General features: G+C 50.3%; 1 protein-coding gene across 4 annotated transcripts in view; it reads right to left on the bottom strand.

Moving 5' to 3' along the window:
- Window positions 1-16,476, bottom strand: part of LOC143040729 (uncharacterized) — a 316,050-nt gene that overhangs the window by 5,527 nt on the left and 294,047 nt on the right. For 3 of the 4 annotated variants that reach the window (XM_076212102.1, XM_076212103.1, XM_076212104.1), the window contains 3 exons: window positions 11,069-11,407; window positions 7,300-7,407; window positions 3,973-4,164 (listed from right to left, as the gene is read on the bottom strand). In XM_076212102.1, coding sequence (XP_076068217.1) covers window positions 3,973-4,164; window positions 7,300-7,407; window positions 11,069-11,407 — 639 coding nt within the window. The remainder of the gene's footprint in view (window positions 1-3,972; window positions 4,165-7,299; window positions 7,408-11,068; window positions 11,408-16,476) is intronic. The other variant, XM_076212105.1, reaches the window with a different exon arrangement.

Genomic DNA, 16,476 nt, shown 5'->3' with positions numbered 1-16,476 from the left:
GAGCGCGCAGGCTTGGAGGGCCGTGGGTGCATGCGTGGGGACTGAAGAGAAGACGCGGCCTTGGTAGTGGTCACTCAACCCAACTGGCCCCTTTCTTCAGTTCGGAATTCACGCCGCCATCGTCGTCCTCCGCATCCACCGTTGTTACTTTCCCGAGTGCCCGCCCCCCTACTGCAAGAGGTATTTCCCGCCACACCCAGAGCTCGGCAGGCTAGTTCACCAAATGAAGGACGTCAGAATACAAAGTAATTTTCTTTTGATAGGGGAGACAAAGGTAGATGGACTCAATACTCTAGCTCATTCTCATGGGATGGCCTGTCGGAGTGAAAGACGAGGTACTAATGTGTTCATGGGGAGGGGCGCAATACCCAGTGGGGGCTGCTGGGTGGCAAAGTACAAGAACTTGGTAGGTTGGGAGGGCAGTGAGAAAAGGGGTACTGGAGGGCGGAAGGGCAAGGCGGGAGCAGTGACTGGCTGACTTTGGAATGAACACCAAGGTCAGATACACCAGCCCTTCCCCTAAATACTCTTAAAGCAGCCTTTGCTTGTGGGCAGACAGGCAGGTGAGCTAACGAGCCCAGCCACCGAGTCTACAATGAGACAAGTGCAGCAACAGTCTTCACCCCCCCCCCCACTCGCTCCTCTACCCTCCGCCCAGAACCTGGCTACTGCCTGTTAGTCACCCACAAACGAAACACGATAATGAAATCAATGTTTGCCTCTCGGCACAGGAATGCAGTATGTAGAAACGGCATGGCAGGCAAAAGAAAGAAATGCAGTACTAGGAAAAACGCAGCCAGGCCATGGTCAGCAAGCCTGTGTTCACGGCCCCTACAAGGAACCTGGACACCTAAGGCCAAAACGTACTAAGTAGTGGTCGCTGTGCATGTTTCGGTACATGTGTACATTAGCCATGACGATGCAGACACGGAAAATGGAGAACAGGAAAAGACGGGGCGAAATAAGAACGAGGGACGGAAAAGGGGAGGGGTGAGGGATGAGGAAGGACTGGGATTTAGAGGAGGAACTGCCGGAGCTGCGCTGAGCTCGATCTTCATGCTTTCATCCTGCGTTGGCATTTCCTCTTTCCGGTTGCTCCTGGAAAAGTGACAGGGAGGCCAGTAATTTCCATGACTCGGGGGGAGGGAGGGGGGTGATCTGGCTGTTGACCTCAGCGAGTGAGGACAATGCAGGTGCCTTGTCGAGCTCTTGCGAAATAGACGACAGGAGGCGATGATAAATGCCTGAGCCGTCCACAAGGCTTCCTCTTCTCCCAGTCCGGCGCGACCCAGCGAGTCTAGATACTTGTATAACCACATGACACCGAAAGTTATGCGGCCAAAGAAAGTGTGTCCCTCGCTCGTGCGTGCGGATTGAGATTATTTTTCTTTCTTAACTGTCGACACCATAATCATAGTCTAACCTTAGTGGATAATACCATTTCTACAACTCCCATTGCTAGCATACCGAACTCGATGCCACTATTGTCAGCCACTATCAATGCCTTCACTCACCAGGCGATGATTGGTTGGCCCATTACCCATTTAGGAAGCGCCAGGTAGTCTCTTATCTACCCGTAAGCATCTTCAGTAGCTGGCACGGATCCCTAAATGTGCCTAAGGGGCTGAATTCCACGACTCTTGACTTTCACTGCGTGGTGGAGAGCAGCTTCGGCCACAAATCCGCCACTGAATTCACTCATGCCACACTCCGTTGTTGCCTTACTACCCACCTTACATCCCACCATTATCTAAATCTATGTTACAGTCATCACTACCGCCATGATCACTGAAAGATGAATCCTGCTACAACGGCCACCTGTCTGGGTGCGGTGTACTCCATCATCTAAACGAGAAAGTTACCGGATAGTTTCTGTTCAGTTTTCCCCGTCTCATCTCTCGGCTTTTACTAAAACGGAGTTTCACCCTTCCTAACGAATGCAAGTATTTTCCCATTTCCATGATCCTGCGCTTTGCAGCCACTTCAAGGCAAGCAAGAGCCCCGGTTAAGTTTTCAAGACCCCCCCTGCGGGTAATATATCAAAGTTATCCAGGTTATGAAAATAACCGGGACAACTTTCACTGTTTCAACGCCAAAGCAAAATGACTGCTTGTTGCATTAATATATTTACCGGTTGTCATTAACCTCTCCACTGGTGCTCGCTCACAGGTACTCCTAGGATCCCTTGTCCCTGAAACCGCTCACCAGCTCCCACCTTTCCCTTCTCTACGCCCTCACCCTCCACCTCTCCCTCTCCCTCTTAGCGCAGTTCTAACCGTTCTTCCTACTTCCTCCTGACGGCTTCGCTGACGTCACGCCGCCTTGACCCAAACTGGCGCCACTTTCCCCTCGTAGCCTCACCACTACCGCTACCACCACCGCCTCGACCACCTCCGACCACAACGACACCCAACGCCGCTGGCATTTCTTCTGGTAAGCTCACCCCCCCCCTCTAACACACACACACAAAGTTAACGAATTCTTATATGCATAACCTCAAACACAATATTTACCTTTCCACATACAACTGCATATCTAAGGTCATCATGTAAACTATTCTTCATGCATCGGGTAATAGGCAACCCCGTCCCCTAACCCATCCAACATAATGCCCTGTTTTGTCATACACGACTACATAAGGGGATCGGGTAGGGGGGTGGGAGGCAAAGAATGCTGCACCTGAAGTCACACCCAAGTTCGGTTCTTCGCTACGTCACTTCCTCCACATGACTTTCTTCATCATTATCATGTTACTTTCTCCGCTGACGTTGTAAGGCGCCTCTTCTTCGTGGGGTTTTACACGCTGGCTCAAAAACATCTAAGGATCAACCCTTCCAACGCCTAATGATTGCAATCATAATACGTATAAAGTGAGATCGTATATGGGTAAATAGGTTGGAGTAATATAATAGTTATTTTTACTTCTAGTTTTACTGACTGGAAGCTGTGATGACTAGTCATCACAGGTTCTTGGGTATTTCCAAAGAATTTTCGGGAAAAAAATCTGTTATAAGTATTGCTTTAGTGTTTCCGGCGGATACGAGGAGTGAACCAGTCACCCCATTGTGGGAAAAATATGGAGTGATGACACTGATAGAGTGAAGGGTGGTGGAATTTGAAGATAAGGGGTGAGGAGATGCTTCTCTACGATGTACCTCACGCAAGACCATGTGCAATTTCCCGTAACTGGTCCCTCAGCAAGAACGAGAATTCGGTTGTTCCGTCTGTACACCTTTGCAAGCCAAACCTGCGATCATACGTTTATCATTTATATATTATACGGATGCTCGACTCCATAAATGCGCCCCCCCCAATCGAAAAAGTGAAAGTGCTGATAATTAATGCATCTAAGAATCAGTGCCCACCATCACTCAGTACCAAGACCAGTAAAAGATGTTCTCTGAATCGTTCGATAGTTGTATTACATGTTTTAAGTACAAGGCAAATTGACTGAGTGGTACAGAAACTAATTTAATCTGCCTAAGGGGTTGTTCCTTACTTCCCCAAATACTGCTGCCATCATGGAGATGAAATAATTTTATTCTTTGAAAACGATAATCACGTGATATAAGTGGGCCTGTGGGTGAAGACGCGCACTGTGACACTTTGCACTGTCCCCGATCTCCTTAGTTGTCGAGTGACTTGCGCTTCACCGTAGTTCTTAAAGACACCCACAAATGAAATATCGCACATTTTCACAGGAAGAAATACGCGCACGCGCTACGAATACAAATAGTAGAATGTTTTTGCAGGAACGAGTTCTCCATTTCGATTTCCAGGAAAGTTCAGATGCAACGCAGCGGTTTACCGAGAAGACAAGGGAAACTATGCAGAGGGGCCATAAATCTCAAGAACGAGAGAGAGAGAGAGTGTCCAAAGCAAGAGCGGGGTAGGGAGAGAGATATAAAGATGATGCATGACATCTGCGGAAGAGAGGTCCCTGCCGGTGCATGGCGGAATTCGCGCACGTACCTTGGGGTCGGGGGAAGGAAGGTGTAAGCGGGCTGGGCACGGAAGGCCGCACGTGTAGTTGCGGGCTCGAGTACGTTGGGTGGAAGGACGGTAGCGACGAGGGCACGCCTCCTCCTCCCCCTCCTCCGCCACCGCCTCCGCCCCCCATTTCAGCTCCTGACGACGGTGAGTCTGGAGTCCGGGACCCGCACACTGCAAGTCGGAGAAAGGCAGAGTTAGATAGAAGCACAGGCAGGAAGGCTAATTGCAGGCATAAGAATGGTGTTCGAGTATTTTGATACATGTTTCTATCTCAATGTGTGTTGCTGTCAGAAAAAATGGAAATATGTGTCGAACGTGTACCTATTAGAGCTACCTACAACGGTGTACAGCATATAAATTTTATAATAGTAACACACGTGAGAACGCTGTAGGCAACCAGCTATCAAACTTCTAATCGGTCGACTTTCCTCCAACGGATATATATATATATATATATATATATATATATATATATATATATATATATATATATAGACACACACACACACACACACATACATTGACGCTATCTTTCATAGCTCAACTAGCTTCCTCACACCCGGTCTGTATTGCATTTTCTTCTCTCGTATATGCACACACAACGTCATGCACGTACGCGCACAAATGCCAGAGGCCTGATAGTTTCTCACTTCCGCCGTTGAAGGTTGATCTCTTTGTTAGCGGTGCGATCTCACGGAGAACATCTCCGTCCGCTCTCCCACCTCCTCCTAAGCACCAAAACACGCGTTTGCGGTTTACCCCGTAACCTACATGATTATCATTTCAATTCTGCGTTCACCAAGGGGCCTCACAAGGAATAACGTTATTACAACTGGCATCGACGTGCTCGTATTCGGGGAAAAAAGTGAAAACAGACCTCCGTTGACGGTGTCCACTCAGTCTTTCTCTTCTTCTTCACAATGCCGCTCTTTCCTCCACCACACCCACACACTTTCACCCTGGAAATTGTGACCCACCGGCACCAACATTTCTGTCCCCTTACTGGATTCACAATATCCCTACACTCGTTCGTTATTTATCCAGCTTGATTTTGTCGCACTCCTCCCCCCAAGTTATTTTAACTTTCCTCTTTCTGTGAAAAGGCCATACGATCTCATTCTCTACATGTCTGCGCACGGGCCCTATTTACCCAATCGTCTTCGGTGACGGAAATGCGATTTGAGGAGCAAGTGTACACTCAGGTTACCAGGATTAACGTAAAAAAATGACACCATTACTTGATGTGGATACAAGTACACGGAGAAGTAGGTGTACGTCGCACCCCCTCCCCCCTACCTCTCCTCCACTTCAACAGGGCCGCAGTTACCTTGGATCAGTTCACTCACTCCCCGACCTTATTGCCAGCCTTACCGACCTGCTCCCCCCGACCATGAGCCAGGGCAGTCCTCTCCCTCTCTCTCTCTCTCCCACCTCTGACGTCGCACCGTCAACCACGGTCGACCTATTTACTAGCATTACTCATGCCTGAGATGAGTATTCTCCTGTCACAGGTAGTTTATCTTCCATCATCTGTTTTCCTGGTGATGAGCGACCCCTATCTCCCATCTGCGACTTCTCACGATTATCACCATCACCCAGACTTGATCAAATACCCCGGTTTCGGTTCCTACCTCCACCCTTGACTTAGCTAAAGTGGGATGTGGGTAAAACAACAAAGTTATAAACCAAGAGGCAAATGAAAGACACTATAGCATTGCTGTTTAGGTGTTCATCCAGCAGAACACAGCGACGCGTCGACAACTGTGCCGGGGTGCGCACAGCGTTGTCCACAAGCGCATCATTTTCTCGGCCCCGAAAGCTCTTGTGTCTCCCACTCTCTACACTTTCTCCTCGCTCTCCTTTACGGAGGGGGGGGGGAGCTTCACGGCTCCCCACTGAGCTTGTGAATCCACCAAAGACAATCCTACTTCACAACCACTAACACCATAGCCGCATACGTCTTACAGAACAACGGCGGGATTTAACCGCCACCCCGTCCCCATTTAAGACGTCAACCAGGATCCCTTCAGCTTGCAAGAGCACGTGACGCCTTCTCGGGGCGGGTTGAAGAGGGAGGGGGAGGGAGGGGGGTCTCCTGCGGCATGCGGCCTTCCCCTTCTTCACACTTTCTCCGGACGCAGTCCCGGAACTTGCGTGTACTGTCCCCGTGCCAGCACACAGTACAGCAGTGCCCCATTCCTCCTCTCGTCTCTAAACTAGATACGACGATCTTGTGTTATGGGAGTAATTGAGTAGCTATGGAGTTAATTCGAGGTGAAGTAGCTACGAGGGAAGATAATACCGTGGGGCTTGTTGTGGTCCACGAGCGAGCATGGTAACATGCGGTTTGGGAGTCGCTACATGGACTTAGAGGAATCACGATGAATGTGAAAGTGACTGTGTCCTTGGTGGTGGAGCGGTGTGCGTGTACACGAACGTGTTCCTGTGAGTATGCGTTCTCGCCTTTACTTCCTCCTGCCGAGACCTCGCCAGTTGACCCAAGTCTCCTTCGATATCTTCCCAAAACAGAACACCTCTACCATTAAACATATGTCGCAATACCCGTTTAGGTCTAAAACTCCCCCCCCCCTCTCTCTCTCTAATATATATATATATATATATATATATATATATATATCATAGCATCTAATAGCCACTCCCTTCAGTCGACCATCCTCCCGACGCCAATACCCAAAACTCTCCCCCTTTTAAGCTGACACTATGGCCTTCATTCCAGTTTCCCTTCCCCAGCCCTTCACTCGACCATGCGGCCACATCCACCCCTTCGTAGCCCAGTGGCATCAACTTCAAAGCAAACAGTTCTGGTATATTTCCACGTGCAAAGCCTTCAGTCCCGCAGCTTGTACACTGCAAACGATTAGAGTTAGCATATGTTAAATAGCAAACCCACAACAAGGAACGTCATCCCTGTACGTCCATCACATCCTCTCTCACGTAAACAAAATTGAGAGAGAGAGAAAGTCACCCATAGATCGCATCATGAGCTCCGAGATCTCGTACGGCAGGATAACTGTCTATCAAGAGTCCAACACGTAATCCAATACCATGGTGAATCTCGTACACACACACAACACAAATACACATTATCCCTTTCCCCACATTGAAACGAGCAGTACGTCTCTCTCCTAACCTGCCAATCTCATTTACTCATTTTTTAATACTCGTGCTCCTCCTCCTCCTCGTCATCGTCGTCGTTCTCACAAGTTACAGGAACAGATGTTCTGACCGAAGCCACTTTTATCACTCATTCACTCGTAACGTTCGTTCGTTTTCTTTTTTTCCTACCTGTCAGGTGAAGTCTGGCCCTCGACTCGTCGTTGCTTGTGTGCCCACTCGAGGAGTCCACGTCCGACACGCCGGAGTCCGCGGGCGAGGGCGGAAGAGACCCGCCAACTGGGGAACGGAAAGGAACAACCAATTAGCTACGTTTATTTTTTATCAGTCACAAGTCATGCTGCAAGAAATGTCATGTGTAAAGGAACCAATTAAACTACAGGCACGTCAGGCCATGCTACAAAGGAATTAATCTACATTAACTGTGCATGTCACAGGTCATGCATCTATACATTACAGCAGCCTACACATCAACGGTCACTACCCTAAACTACCGGCATCAGTAGCTGAGAGGTTGCCTCAGGCGGACAAAGACCAAAGAACCAGAAATTTCCTTCCGGGCTCGGCTTCTCCTCCCCTGCTGCCAAGTCTCCCACTCTTTCTCCTCCGAACTAGGTCCCACTTTCCGTGGAGGAAGTGGAGACCAATTCGATCTTCGCTGCACCTTTCGTGCAACGAGCACCTGCTGAAGGCGGCGGCGGCGGGCAAAGTATCTCGCCGCGATCCACCCACTCATCAGTCATTCATTATTTTATCAAGTGTGGGACCGAAACTGGAGAGGCTCAGTTGACACGGCGTTGCTGCAGGCGGCCGCCGCCGAAGGCGATACCAGACATCGTGTACACTTGGTGCGTTCATTAGAACCATACTAATGAACTCCATACACCCATTCTGGCTATCGCCACACAATTCCCTTCAATTAAGGAAACCTCATGGCCCGCAGGTCGACCAGCATTTTATTTTGTGTCGAGTCCTCCAAGATGGCCATGTTCGGGGGAATTTGGGGTATCTAAGGCATTTTATTATTTCTAAATCACAGGCAAGGTGTAAAGGAGAAAAAAAAAAGTGAGACGGATAGTAATCTGCCGCCGATTTTGTGGGTCAGAGCTTGCAAAGCGACCTCTCATCGGGTGCCGAGTGCGGCGGCGGTGACAGGGTGTAGCAGCGGCGACTCGCCCGTAGGGTTCCTCCTATTAAATTTCTCGCTCGTACTCGTGTTACAAGTTTGGTGGCTTCGCTTCAAACAAGTGGCTCCCTAGCTAGCGACGCCTCGGACAGTCCCTCGTGTGCCACAGATGGCACCATCGCCTCCCGAAGGAGTGCCTCAACCGCGAATAAACCAGTTGGAGGACGAGCATTGGTGCGTAAAAGTTCAATGGGATCATTATGATGAAGTATATGTACATGTTCGTACCAAGTGGATGTGTCGCGTCGTTGGTAAGTTACGTTTGTGCTGCCTTTCTTCGGTCATGAAGGAGGAAAAAAATGCATTGCGGCGTGGCACAGCTCTCCCGAACCTATTACAAGGACGCTCTCCTCCTGGCAGGCAGGCAGGCATGTTCCTGGAAACAGCTCCCCCGAGCGGATGGTCGCAGCATCCTCTGCCATCGCCGCCACGGTGTGGAAGAGTTCATCCACCAAGGGCAGCAGCAGTGCAGAGGCGAAGGCCGGAGGAGTTTTTCCAGCCAGCGCCCCACCCCGCCCAGTCCAGCCCTAAACGCCCACTCGTCTTCGCCAGACCGTCGCCCCCTATCAGCCTGCCTGCAGCAGCAGCAGCAGGAGGGATCGGGAGGGCCTAGGGAAGAGGCCAGCCGCCCCCGCGTAACCTTCACTTCTTTGAAGCTTCCGCGCGGCTTTAAAAACTGCGTCACCAGCCCTTGGTGACGTAACGTGCTCTATTTTGGTGTCGATCAATAGGCAACGTTGGTACAGTGGCCGTGGCGTCCGTTTCACTGCTCACCATTCCGAGCGGAGGCGGAGGTGGTGGCGGTGGCGGAGGCGGCGGCGGCGCAGGAGTTACCGGGTTGTCCCTCTTGACTTCTCCCAGGGTCACTGGCGCCCGTCTCCCTCTCCCCCGCTCCACCACACCCCAGACATCGTCCCCATGCTAGCACTCCTCGCCCCGGTTCTCGCCCCCCTTTCCCCGTCACTCTCAGGCATGGGTAAACAACCCTTGCCTTACACGCCCACATCCTTTCCTGTTGACCTGGGCAGAGCGCCGCCGCCGCCGCTGTGCCACTTTTACATTTCCAGCCACTTTTCCTATTGGACTCGCTCTGTACGGGGTAACAGCCGTAGTTTGTGATAACAAGCAGCAGGTCGCCCTCACCGCCCCTGTGGACGCCGATGGAGGGGACTCGTTGTAGGCCACCTCATCTCGGGCCAAAGGTCATCTGATCCGGTTGCGTGTCGTTCCGATCCAGGTCACGAAAGGTCGCGCTTGGGGAAAAACCGCAGGTCATCTCGACCCACTTTGGAGGAAGGGGGAGGAGTTGAAGGAGGTGGCACTCTTGTTCAACGCTCCGAGAGCAAGAACCAGATACCCCCGTTTCTTTAATCACGTATAGGATTACCCGCAAAAACATCCATCTCACTAAACCAAAGTTTACTAGAACCAGCTGCAGAGCGTTCGAGTCGCCTGAAAGGTCATATAAACCAGGCGCGAGTGCACTGGAAAATGGGGACAAACTTAAGTGCAGCGTCATATGGTTTGTGCAGCTGCGCCACCCATGACGTGTAATGCCGTGTCGACAGCTGTGGTGCGACCAAGTGTGCCACCTAGTGGGCGTGCAGAAGTACCTCCACCCTCCCTGTGTTATTGTGTGCAGCTGCGCCAATCTGCAGTGTACGTTTACCTCGCGTTGAAGAGTCGCGGCTTCCGGAAATGAAGAGGACGGGCGGACAGGGGGGGGGGGATGCTTACGTAAGGCGGCGATCAATGGCTCCGGGCGGGCGAAGGATCAGGCAGGGGAAGAGCGATGTGGGCGGCACCAGTGGGGGTGGGGTGAGGGGTTGTGGTAGTAATGGTCGTAGTGATCGTTGTACTGGTGTCGTAGAGTGACGACAGTTATGTACTGTACATGCCGTGGTCAGTGGTTCGTCGTGTTTATCATGGTACGGTGGCACTGTCCAGGGGGCTGGAGTCTATCACAGTGATACACACTGGTCATCTTGGTAAGGTCGTCACTTGAGATCTCTCCGTAACAGCGTCATATGCAGTCCGTACATTCCCTGTCCATTGTCACACTAAACAATCACAGCCACTCTGAACTTTTAAACTATGTTAAGCATGGCACAATACCACATCACTACACACTTCAGCCTTCATTAATACAATACGCGCAGGCTATACGTACTACGAACATGCTAATCTAAGATGTAACTAAAGTGTAGTGGTTTATAATTTTTCTAAATTGGCAAAAATAAATAAATAAAAATAATAATAAAAGTAGTGCACAAGAAACTACATATGCAGGAAAGCATGGTGTGCACATGGAAGCATTGTTCAAGTGATTATAAGGATAGTTCCTAACTATATACAATATGGCACTCTCGTACTATGTGAGCATGCACATTTAGTCACAATTGTATAGGGATACATTGTCAAAGTAAATTTGCCTTTTTTATGTGTAGGCTTGTTTGTATGTGCATAATTTTAATACAATGTAAAATGACATGACTGAGCGTGTCTTTACTTGCATGGCGTGCGTAAGTGACCCATGCCGTCAAATAAAAAATCACATACTAATACACAGCTATGAAAAATTGGGTAGTACTGATCACAGCACATGTGCACATGACCATTAGGGGAGTCTGAGCATGACACTTGTATCCAGATACAGGTTGTGAATAAAATGGAGGAGCGGTGGGTGGCTGACCCATTGAACAAGTAATTAAATGATTTGGTCAGCGTGTCTGTGTACGGATAAGACTGACTTACCTGACGTGTGAGGCTGGGAAGCTGAGTAAGCAGTGCGATGTCCGGCCAGAGTGGCTGGGTGTGGGTAGGTAGCTACTCCAGGTGTGTTGTTGTTGCTACTTGTACTGCTGTTGAACATATTTGCCGTATTATTCGACTGCGTTTGCGGGCCGCCCCCTTGGCCTGACAGGAGGAGATCCTGCAGAAACTGTTGGTCCCGCGACTTGACAGCACCACCACCTTGCTGCATGCTGTGGTGGTGGTGGTGGTGATGATGATGCTGGTGGTGCTGGGAAGAGTGGTGTTGCAGGCCTCCCTCGCCATGATGAGCACCTACTACGCGACCTCCGTCGGTATCAACTGCAAGGAGAAAGAAAAAACATATCAGAAGGTGTGTATGTGGAGTGGAGTTTAGCTTTGGCGTTACGGATTCCCAGACGGCCGGCGGGACTACGGGTCACCAAGTTCGATCCATCAGCAAAACCAGCCGTACAGGTCACGTCGCGCAATAAAAACTAACTCTTGACAACATTCAAATACCGTTTCAAGTCCCCACAATAATATGGGCATACAAAACACTATCATCCCGTTCAATGGAGTGATAAAAGAACTCTACATACACGGTAATACGTAATACTCATGCCGCTTATCTCATCGTTACACAAGAAGTTAACGACTTAAGTCAGCGCACATGACGATGCGCGTGCAATGACACGCCCTGGCCTGTGGCCGTCTGACCTCACGGGGGTGGGGGGGAGGGAGGGAAGAAAGGACTGGTGGTGGTGAAAAGGGGAGGAGCTAGACTCAGGGTCAACTTCTTATCCCCAGTATTACTCCAATTTCGCAACACTACGAAAACAAAGTTACAAAACCTACAGCATACCTCGTTCGCATTACCCCTCTACTCCCCCTTCCCGGGTCTGCCCTGATTAGCGATTGGGCTGTTCTTGTCTGCTGCAGTAGCGTTATGCCACTGTTCGCTTATCTTGTTGATGTCGACGGAGCCGCTGGGACATCGGTGCGCGGTGACCTAGTTTTGTCCGATAGCAGATAGCTGCGGGCGAGATGGCGCGATAGGACAACACCGTCTACCCTACTGACCAACAACCAGACATTATTATCACCCCGAGGTCACTTGTAAATTGATGTGTAACTAGCCGTAATACCAGCTCCATGTGCGTCACAAACGATGCCACAGGCTATCATAAAAAACAGGTAATCTTGGATTCTCCAGGATAGTACAAATTCTAGCATAACTTTTAACTTGACACTGTAACACGGAAGACGACGTAGCATCCTATTTATTCAACTGAAAGGACACAAGGGAAAGGCAGGATATCAAGAGACGGACACACAACCGTGATAAAAGGATTTAACTGGCTAGCAGGAACTAAATTCATCCCAAGATTATGGTAATGCGTGCGTGTGCCTCGACGGACGAATTACCTGTTCGGGCACATGCTATGCACGTTCGTGTGTACACCAGAGAGTGAGAGTAGCTAGAAAGTGGGCCACCCTGAACTAGACCCAATTATGGGACCCCGATATAGCGTCTTCCCGCCTCGTTTAATTCGAACACCTTCAGTATAACAAGACAATCGAAACAAAACTCATTTCCCGGATAAAGCATCACACACGGACGCAAGCCATTTAGACCCAGGTGGATCATAAGCAGGCCGGATCATGGTGGTTGTGGACGAGGAGGAGGAGGTGGAAGGGGCAGAGCATAAACTCACGCCAGTGGAGGACCTGGCGCCCGCCCCTGGGCTAGGTTGGCCTGCCCTGCACCGCCCGCCCCTAGCGACTGAAGCGAACACAATATCCAAGTCCCCGAAGCAATGCCCTTCAACACGGGCGCCCTTGTAAAGTGCGCGTGCGTACGTATGTACGCACAGGCGCATACATACGGCTCCCGCTGAACTTAAGGTTACTTTGTGCCTTCTTATTGGCAGTGGCCTACCCTACACGTTCTCTAAGGGGACGGAGAGCGAACATCGCCCCGAGCTCAGCAACATCCCCACACGCCTGGTGCCAACTCGGCAACATCTTTACATCCGATCCCCTACTCGGCCATACACCGTGACCTACAGTCACATCTCGGGTATCACCCGTCCACTCCCGCGCCTCTCTTAGTAAATGAAACTATGGCTAGGATATGTCTCATAACTCCTCTAACTTTTCCAATCGCACCAAGAACATGTAAAACCAAAGCATGATAAACAGGGAATCAACGAAGTTGTGGTTAGAAACGGAGACAAAAGACCAGTGGGAGCAGTGAATACTACAGCTGTATCCGATGGTTGGGGGCGATAAGAACGTCGGGGTCGCTCGGTGCAGTACCAGGAGCGAGCAAAATCCCTTCGCATGCACGGCAGGGCAGTAATAGCCCCGTTGCCGAGACAAAATGACTAGTCATATGCTCAGACTCTTGGCGAGTACGCAAGGCCACGAGAGCCGATGCCTCAACGCAGGGGCCGCGAGTAACTCGGCGCGGCCGAGTACATCCGCATTGCGAGTAGTCTCCTGGCTCGGAACTCCAAGCGGTATTTGATACAGCGGTGACATCGGTAGTTCGCTGTAAAACGAACTCTTGTACCTACACGGTCTTGGCTGTGTTAAGAGAAAAACACAGGTAGTGTTGTGTGTGTGTGTGTGTGTGGAGGGGGGGTTAGAGCACAGCACGCAGGGAGTAGAAACGAGTAGTGTGGGACGGTAGGAAAGAGGGCGCGTGACACTTTCCCTCTCCAACCTCAAGGACGAACTGACGCAAGCAGGAAGCGGGGCCCCCTCCCCTCTACGTTTCTCTTCTTGCAATTCGCCCCCTTCTCTCTCCATCCACTCCAATCTTCACACACACACACGCACGCACACACAACTACGTTTACCTCCCGTTTATCCATGTCTACCAACATGCCTCCACACGGAACTTGCCCCGTTTAATACTTCATTACTAACAATTTTCTAGCGTGATTCCCAAGAGTTCAAGTGTGGACATTCAACCTGACTTACGTAAGCACTGTTACGTCATCCAGGCAGCCATTACATAAAGACCTTCAACACTTTGACCATCACAACACGCTTGCCGCATATCTCGGCTATCTACGACTGCGACACCACAACTTATGACCGAACCTTCAGTGCTTCTGAACTCGCAATTGTAATATTCCTAGCTATAGTTCTGCCAAGCAGCACACTGTATTGCTTAGAAATTACACTACCGCTGCCATTCCTTAAAAGATGGTAACGCAGACACCACGTATTCCCATTAAAGACCCTTACAAACCCTAATAATTACGCCCCACAACTCAAATGACGGCAGTCCTCCCAATGACCATACAACCGCGCTGTTTGGTCCATTGCCTAACGCCTCAGGAACTGTGTCAGCGACGGGGCGGAAGTCGTGACGGCCAAAAATCGCGACGACGTGACGTCACAACTCTACCTAGTGTCGCGCAACGCAACACCCCAAAACAATCAGGGTTCGGAAACTGCCGATATCTTTTCCATTTATGGTGATGTGAAACAGAAATGGCGTATCTGCTGGCAAATTTATTGACGAGGGCATGTCACCTTAGGCAACATAAAGGTGAAACTGGTCGCAGACTGGAAGAGAAGCGGGCTGTTTGGACCGGCAGGTGTTACTGAAAAACTACTGTCCAGGCTTCTACGCACATGTAACCACATGACCCAATTGTATGAAGGGATGAAAAACGCAATGATGAAAGCCAGGACCGCTTTTAAGGAGCTACAACAGCAAAGACCGCACAGGACGAAGCTACATCATTAGCGATGATCTGTACCACACTTGTGCGCCTATTGAATTTCCTATCTTTCTGGTCAGTCAACTGTATCCCGAGCACTTAAGTAGTGAGCAAGTGCATTCTAGAACGCATACTATGTGCGAGTAGTGCCAACTGCAAGGCAATGGACAAAACATTCATATTGGAATATATTTTCTCTCTATATTCCTTTCAGAATGTCTCTCACATTCAACCTACCGTTCACACGACTAACTGTCCCTCCACCCACACCTCAAATTTTCTCTTGTTAAATTACATTCCAGGAAATATAACCGCAGGGCATTTGCTAAAACTCCCCGAAGTATTTCGTTTCCATGTTCCAATATGTACGAAGGTCTCAACATGTCCGAACGTACGGTATGTACGGCAGAATGCGTGCACGCACAGACCTGCCGTGACTACATATGCAGAGATCCGCTGGGCGCCTATTGGAATTATTCAGTATGGGAAGGCTTGAAGATTTAACGAACGTCTTCCTAGGAGACTGTGCGTGCCGCGCGTGCGTGCGCTCGTGCGTGTGCACGTGGCCGCGACCTTATTCCGACGTACTGGTTGGCTGGAAACTTTCACTGAACGAAGAGTACGCAACATACTCGTCCCCGCAAGGACGCCTCCACCATCTACCTCGTCGCCACCGCCGACATGGACCTGCCACTGACAACCCCCCCCCCCACCTTCCACCCAACCCCGGGACACCATTCTCTCAACCGTAGACACAACCCTTGATACATTTTCACCATCACCATCGCCCGCCACCAGAGGCGGTCTTGGTCACCCACACACTAAATTGGGCCCATGATTCAGGCTAAGAATGAAGAAGCCTTATAAGCTGCAGATCCCAGCGCTAACAGGGGCACTGGCATTCAGAGAAGTGACTACGAATGGAGAAGACATGATAGTGAAGAAGGCAAGAGGTGGGGAAAGGGCAAAACTCCCATGTGGAACGATAGTTAATGAAAGACAGCCGAAGAGGAGGATGTCTGCATAACTGAGAAATTAAACAGGATTATGTGTGTGTAGGGGGGATCGACGATGGGTGTGATGACGTCATCAGTGGTCATGTTGCGGCGTTACTGGGAGGAAGAGGAAGGGGAAGGCACGACAGGGCAGGGCCGGGGAGTGAGGTGAAGGGGGCAGGGGGGGGGGCGCTACTGAGGAGAGGTCTGGAATGGGATTGCGAAAGAGGAAGCGAGGAAAACGTGCTTCGGCTTTGCGGTTGGAGGAGGCGAGTGCGAAGGGGTCTACTGCCCAGGAGGCCTCGAGCGTTCGGGGGACCAGGTGAGATGGGCTACGCGCGACACCTGCCTCGCTGCCGAAGACTGACCCCGTGCAAGGGACCACGGGACTGTTAACAATGGGGATGGGGGAAGTTGCACAAATTGTGGGTGTTATACCATTACACACATGATGTGTATTCCCCATACTTTATATATGTCTAAAATAAACAGCACTTCGCAATTTCTCCTTTCCACAAACTTAACGTCCATACGAACGTAATAATGTACAGCACAAAGGGGGCAGGAAAAAGCAAGTGGCACTGCAGGCTATTGTTGAAACATGAGAGAGAGAGGGAGAGGTACATACAGATGGAAGAGGGCGTCCGGGAGTTTCCAGGAAGGCGCGATGGCT

Source organism: Oratosquilla oratoria, chromosome 29 (genome assembly GCF_046742065.1).
Source record: "Oratosquilla oratoria isolate Oo_2021 chromosome 29, ASM4674206v1, whole genome shotgun sequence".
NCBI lineage: Eukaryota > Metazoa > Arthropoda > Malacostraca > Stomatopoda > Squillidae > Oratosquilla > Oratosquilla oratoria.
This window is presented reverse-complemented; position numbering and strand designations above follow the sequence as displayed.